This window comes from Manacus vitellinus, unplaced genomic scaffold, assembly GCF_001715985.3.
Source record: "Manacus vitellinus isolate BGI_N305 unplaced genomic scaffold, ASM171598v3 scaffold_3_pilon, whole genome shotgun sequence".
Lineage (NCBI taxonomy): Eukaryota > Metazoa > Chordata > Aves > Passeriformes > Pipridae > Manacus > Manacus vitellinus.
In genome coordinates this window covers 7,670,088-7,677,388 of record NW_021940535.1, presented here as the reverse complement: position 1 = coordinate 7,677,388, position 7,301 = coordinate 7,670,088, and the positions used below count along the sequence as shown (strand labels likewise).

Sequence of the window (7,301 nt, the reverse complement as noted above, 5' to 3'; positions counted from 1 at the left end):
GCTCCCTTGGCAGCCCCGCTCCTCCGGGGGGGGTGTGCGTGTGCGTGTGCGTTTTGCTGTGCAGGCACGGTGACATCACCTCCACCCCGTTTAATCCCCCGGCGACATCACTGCGTCTCTCGGCCGCGGCTCCAGCTCCGTTTCAGTTTTCATCTGTGTCATAAATTTCTTCAGGTGGAAGGAGGGGCGGAGGGGACGGAAACCCAAACCACACCGTTCTGCCGCGGGGCTCTGCGCTCCGGAGCGGGGAGAGAGAAAGCGACGGTAGCGACCTCAGCCCCCTCCCGCGGGGCTGAACTTTACGGAGAAGAAACTTTTTTGCGGGTTTGAGGAAGCTCGGCGGCTGTTCCCGGCGCCTCCAGGAAATTGTAGAGTTCCCTCTGTGAGCTCGGCACGGGCGGGGAAAGGAGGGAAGCGGACGGGCGGACAGACGGGGTAGTAGCTCCTTGCCCGGTTTGCTCGGGACAGGGGAAGAGGCGGCGGTCGAGCCGGGAGCTGGCGGCGGGGCCGGGGTAGCGCGGGGCCGTCAGCCCCGCGCTCCGCTCCCGCCGCCTCTGTCCCTCACCAATCGCATCTGCACTCGAGTGGAAGAAGGGGTTTCGGGCTTTTCCCAAGTGGTTTTTAATTTTTTTTTTCCTTAGTACTCCACGGCCACGCGCCCCTGATGCAGCGCAGTGGCGTGCCCGCGCGGGGGCATGGGGCTACCTCCCACCCCACCCCGTGCACAGAAAGACCTACGGACCCTTTCTTCACTTGTGGGGAAATGCTGCTACTCAGTCTTTGAGGGACCTGCCGAGAAAACAAGATTAACTCCATGCCAGATTATCGCAGTGGCCTGGGAGCGCCCCAGCACAGCTCAGAGGTAGTAGCTCCCGGGCCTGTCCCGGCCAGGTACAGTGGTGCTACCGGTGTTCCCCCTTGCAGACGCAAGAGAGCTACAGAGATGGAGCACCTGTGGAGCACAGGCTTCCCCCTCCCTTTGGGGGCGAGGAAAGCGCATCCAGAGCGGGCAGGAAACAACAGCTGATAAAACTGAGAGGGCAGTGGGAGGTGAAGGAATGCATGTGCTTTGCGACACTGGCTGCCCGTGCGGAGCCATTGAAATTCCCCCGTTGAAGACAACATTAAAGCAGTTTGACCCAGCAGGTCCCACTTGTTCGTGTATCCCCTCCCTCCCCAAGCCCTCACAGAATGCCCGGTGCTTGGGCCTCGCAGCTGCCCCTCTGGGCACCCCCCAGTGGGCATAGCCAGGGTGCGCAGACCCTCCCGGGTGCGGGGAGGGAGGCGTGGGCGGGCGAGGGTCCGGGTAGCCCGTCTCCTGTCGCCCTGCTGCCTCCTCCTGCGCTTGTACACGGCAGCTGGCGCAGCAGCCTCCCGTCTCCGCCGAGGTGATGCGGGTTTGGAGGCGGGCCGCCCCCGCCCCCCCGGCACAGCCTGCCCGCCCGCCTGCGCGGCCGTGCGGGGCGGCCGAGTGCGGACGGAGCGCGGAGCATGGCGCGGCGGCGGGCGGGCGGCAGCTGCGGCCGGGGCCGGGGCCCGGGGCCGCTGCTGTTGCTGCTGTGCTGCTGGGCGTCCTCCTGCTGCGGGGTGGCGCGGCGGCGGCGGGGCCAAAGCCGGCCAGGCGCCGCGGCAGTGGGAAGGGCGCACCGTGTTCTACGAGCACGGCTCGGGCCGCAACACGCGGGCCGCCGTCTCCTACGATGGCCCCAACCAGCGCCTCCGCATCCTGGAGGAGAAGAAGGCGCTCATCCCCTGCAAGAAGTAGGTGGCGGTGCCGGGACCTTGCGGCCGGGCCCGGGCCGAGGCGGCCCGCTGGGCGGGGATGGTCGGCACAGAGCCCGGAGGCGGCTCCCGGGGGTGTGGGGTGATGTGGAGCCGGGAGGGAGGGGATCTCCCTGGGTCCCCAGCGTTGCGGGCGGCACCTCCCCTGCGTGAGACGGGGGAGCGCGGGGAATGCCGGAGGGGAGGCACCTGCGTACTGGGAATAACTGGTGGTAGAAAATCTGTCATCAACATGACTTAAATCCGTCCTCTGTACATCTGTATATAAAGAGATTTATGATCAAGTGTCAGCTTTTTACCTTCAGAGATATTCCCCCCTCCCAGCTATTTTGTCTTTTAAGTGCAAAACCAAAAATGAAGCCCAAAATGTGAAGTATAACGCATATCAGGACGTAGAATGAAGAGATTATACTCAAACGTGAATAATGTCATGGGGGGAGGGGAAAGATCCTAGCTCAGTAACTTGCTAACATTTTACAAGTTTTCTGGACACTCTTGGTCCTTGAGTGCCAAGATGTCAGGATGCATCTGCTATCTGTGATACAGTGTATTCATTCACACCACACAGCCCTGCAGGACCTCATTGTTCTTCATTTATACAGGATGTATCTATTAAGACCACAAGTAATCCCCCCAAATCCCTGTGTCATTGTGCATTTCTTGTTTTGCTGATAAACAAGTGTAGAAAAAAGCTGAAGTGTAGAAAAAACTGAAGAAGAGCCTCTTTTTTTCCTCCTCAACCTACCAAGCTCAGGTTGGGTAGAAGAAATAATCAGACCAGAGAGGCCTTCCTGAGTGAGACATTTCTGCCTACTGAGGGTCAATGACTTTCAGACAACATGTCAAGACATGCCTGCCAGTGTGAGAGTAGCCAGTCTGCCTGTACGTCCGCCTCTCCCACCTACAAATTATTCAAATAATAGTCCATCAGTTCCGGGGATGTGTAAGCCAAAGTAAAGATGGGCCTACAAATGCTGTATCATCCAAACTAAATGATCTCTGCTGTTGAAAGATCAATATTCTTTTTTGCTGCTGCCTTTTTTTCCTGACAATCAGTTTCTTACCAACATCACATAGTAATTGTTTTAGCCTTTTCAAATGCTCTTCTGTGATCCTTTCTTTACAAATCCCCTGTCACTCTTAAAACTGTTTTATATGCTTCATTTTCAAGCTAATCTTTCCCTCATCATTTTTTATCACTGTTTTCATATAGGAACCATATGAAGAATGTTAAAAACAACATACAGATGTTTGCTGATGTTCTGCTAAAATATGGCGTAGAGTCTGACACTGGTCAAGGGGTGCTCATGGTCCCCTTCTTCTACAAGTCCTAGGTTGACCTTCATGTTTGAGAAGCATGAAACTGAGCTACAAAGTCCAATGCAAGTCATTTCTAGATTCTAAATTGTACTGAATTAATTTCTTCAAGCTTTTATTTGAAAATTTTATTTTAAGATTGAATAATTATTCTACATTTTCTACTCTGGGCCAGATTTTATTTCTTGCCAAGATCTTACCTTTTTACATTTTTGATAAATATTTGCTCTGGATTCAGTTGTTTCTGGGCTGAGAGGACTAGAAAGAGGCAGAGTGCAGTAAGATGCACTTGAAGCATTCCTCTGTTGTTTTTTCCTGTATTAGTATTTTGTTGTAGACAGTTTCTGACCTCAGGGATCCCCAGTGTTTCCATGCTGACTGTGTTTTCTGCCATCCAAAACAGGAGAGGGGTTTTGTTATGTGTGCAGCTAGTGTCTGCTCGGGGCATGACCCTTCCAGGGCTTCCATTGCAGCCAACGGAAAGTCTGCCATTGATTTCAGTGTGTGTTGGATTGGGTCTGGAATTGTGATCACATCTTCATTTCACTGGAGACACAATGAGTCATAAACTGAAGCCTTCAGAAGTTAGAGACACAGAGATGTATCCTGTCTTGAATCATAACCTCTCTCCCACTCTGCTTTGACCTTGACAAAAACAGGGGTAATTACACTGAGGTATAGACTACAAAATCAACAAGAAAAATAATCCTGGTCTCTAAGGAAATCTTGGTTTAAATTCTCACATTTTGCTCCTATCAGATGCAACTTTTGTACAGCAATCAGAGTTGGCCAACGACCACATTTCTCTACAAAGTGTTTTCTGAAGATTGTGAATGTGAGCATTAATCAGATGCAGCCCTGTTTGAGTTATTGACTGAGGTTAATCAGGGACACAAAGATTTGCCTGTGTGGAATGGCTTGTAGGCTCGTAACTGCAGAAAATATGAAACTTTCAGGTTTTATTGTAGATATATGTTTCAAATTCATGTCATTTGCTATGTGGCGTTTTCATACCTACATCAACCCAGTAAAACATACCTACATCAACCTCAGAAAAGTAGCCATAAGGTAAACATCCAAGTGTTGCTTCATTAACATCACTTCTTTGCTCATTAGTCATTGAAGAGCACCCGAGGTGCAGTGACCACATTGGCTCCCCATTGCCCAGGTGCAGTGTGCCACCTGCCACCTGAGCACACACCTCATTTGCCAGATGACAAAGCAGAGCCACTTCATTAAAGAGGTCTTTGATGGTAGTTTCAGCCAGTTTGTCAAGTGGGTGTTTCTTTGGATCATACAGTTGGCTGCTGATACTCTGGCTTAGAGTGTAAAAACTTCCAGTAGTGATCCTAGGCTGAGGTTTTTAGAGAAGAACCTGTTCCAGTTGGAGTAATTACTAAACTTTCTTTTTCACTTCTTTTACAGACCCAGCCTTATCTACACTCTGCTTCTTATGTTTTCTCCAGTGTGCTTTACCCTGCTGCTTTTTTCCCCTTCAGGATCAAATTTTTGAGAATAGACAAGGAGGGCAGGGACAGTGTTATGGTTTTGTGTAGTGTTCAGCTGATAGCAGGAGAGGAGAAAAGAAAACAGACCAGTTTTCATTGAGTAGTTTGCACCATTTCCTGTTTGGAAGCGGTCGTGCCAGTAGGGTTATTGTATAACGTGAAAGGAGAACACTTGAAACAGTTCCCTAGAGCTCTTGAGAGAAAGATGCATTCATGTTATCTGTTAAACACAGGATGTGTTTTTTAATCCTTTATTGCCTATTATATGGAGTTACTTCCTTTTGTGCTCTCTGGATATTAAACCTTCTTCACTCTTGTTCAATCCTCTGTTGGCCACCAACTCAGGACACTTCACAAAATAGGTAACAGTCATCAGCATGATTTGCTGTTGGGGCAAAAGCGTTTCTTTTTAAGGTAGCTTCTAATGGTTTAGATTTGAATATGACGTCACTGCAAAGTGGTGAAAAATCCTGGCTCAAAAAGGTCTAAACAAAAAATCCTACTGAATGCATTATGGCCAGAACTTCATGTCATCCATCACCTTTATTTTCTTGGAGAAACAGAGCAAGAGGTGTGGTGAAGCCACTCAACAGGTGTTAATGCTCAGTTATAAAGAAAGAAAAACATGAAGTGAGGAGCGGAGCAGAGGTAATGTAGATGGTGTTTGAGGGCTGGAGTGTTACTTATGCTGTATTCACAGTTTCACACTTATCTTCCATCCTATTTTCTACAGAATGATTTTCAGGGGAGGCCTAGTAACAGATTGTCCTATGAGAAATGTGATAGTGGGAAAAAAAAATTTCCATGTGCTCAGAAAAGTCAGTAGGAGGAAGAAAATGCCTTTTTTTTTTCCTTCTATGAGTGTATTTTAACAGTAACCTCCATGGCCCATTGCAGAGTGCTCAGCACATTATGCTTGTGTATTTGAGATTGTTATAGTTATTGTCTTAAAAAATGTAACTGCTAGCATGATAGAGGAGTTACAAAGCTGTGTTTAGAGAAATACATCTCATTCTGGCAGACTGTATGCTTGCATGTGCCAATCCCTGTCCTTGACTGAAGAGCAGCAGCTCAAGGTCAGGTGCAAATATAACAATATGCATCTGGAGAAGAGGTGACGACTTTTAAAAATAAGCAGAGTGTGGGCACGCGTATCTGACTTAACTACTTCTTAGTTGTTTTAGGGTGTGTGATTGTAAGGGAAAAAACAGTGGTGTCTGACCTATTAGAACCATATAATCCATCCGTTCTGTGGTCACTGTGGTGACTCAATAGGCTAAGTATTGAGCTACCCTGAGCGACTGCAAATTTGTTTCCCAGACTTGGTTTTGGGAGTGGTTTCTGCAGTTTAATGTTTAGGGGAATTAACAATGGTCATGGGTAAAATTTTCAGAAATGGCCAAGTTGCTCAGGAACCCAAGCCCCATTTTTTAAGATTATGTAGAGTGTGCAGAATTCCAAGACCCTTAATTTGCAGTGAAACATAGAAGTGAATTTTCAGCAGTTTCTTTAAATCTAACATGAGTTCTTGAGCTCTAAAATTCTTCATAAGCTGCTATGTGTATCTTCCGAGAATAAGAACTAAGGGAAGGTACTCATACCTCGTGTATTTACTTTCCTTCTATAGGTGTCAAGTTCTTTCATGGACCTGCTGCTGGTAAAGACTGTGAGTTTGGAAAGGTGGCATTGGAAAGCTGTTGTGATGGATGCCGGATGGCAGTCAGATGTTAGGCAATATCCTGAAGCAAGCAGCAGTTTTCCTAGTGGGAGTTGTGTGATTTCTGGGTTTGGAGGGTTGGCTGTACGAGCATCGACTTCTGCATTTGCATCATAAGTCAATTTACGAGTCAGTTTGCTGAGTGATGCTCCCTGTGAAGGCAGCTGGTTCCTTGGAGAAGAGCACTGTACAAGGAGGGAGCTGTGGTCCCTGAGGGCTGCGTGGAGGAGCATCTTATCTGGCTTCAACCGTTCATTCAGTTTGTTTCTGCCTACAGGCAGCACCAATAATTTCCCTTTCCAAGTTCTTGATCCTGGTGGAAGTCAGGCTATACAGTTCAGGGAGGCACTGAAGTTAATTGCTTTTGTTGTTACAGGTGGGTTGGTTGGGAAGAGATTAAAACACTGCTCAGGGGAGGCAGTTGAATGTCTTCAGATGTCAAACTGCACCACTAACAAGCAATTGGAGTCTATCATCAGGGGAAGTTGAAACTGTTGGCTTAGCAAAGCTTTTGCTGTCTTGTATCCTATGCTTCCTTGAACAACAACATTTTTGTTAGTTGTGGAAGAAAAAACAAAGAAAAGAAAGAAAAAATAAATGAGTACAAATAAAGCATATCTGTTGCTTTGAGATGCCTGTTCAGTTTAGTGTGGTGTTCTTGAAACCCTTGTTTTTGCTAAGTACTGTGGAGCCATTTCATACAGTACCAAAACACAGCACACATCCAAACTGAACAAAATAAACTGGCTCTTAAATTTAAAATAGCAGAATCCACAAAACCCTTTAAAGCTAGAGAGAAAATGTAGATAAACAGTATCCAGTGACCCCAAATTGATAATTTGCTAGAGCGCTGTTTGCTGTGCTTAAAAACCACTGTCAGACGCTCATTGGGGTCGTTACTACCGCATGAGTTATAGATATTGTTGACTGGATGTTCTTAAAAAACAGAGAGGTTCTCGTCCAGAAGTTTTGTTTGT

At 47.8% G+C, this 7,301-nt stretch overlaps 1 protein-coding gene across 1 annotated transcript in view; it reads left to right on the top strand.

The window, feature by feature from the left end:
- Nucleotides 1-1,391: 1,391 nt before the first annotated feature.
- Nucleotides 1,392-7,301, top strand: part of EPDR1 (ependymin related 1) — a 31,112-nt gene continuing 25,202 nt past the window's right edge. Inside the window, 2 exon segments of the mRNA XM_029961748.1 lie at nt 1,392-1,590; nt 1,593-1,761. Of these exon segments, the coding sequence (XP_029817608.1) occupies nt 1,392-1,590; nt 1,593-1,761 (368 nt within the window).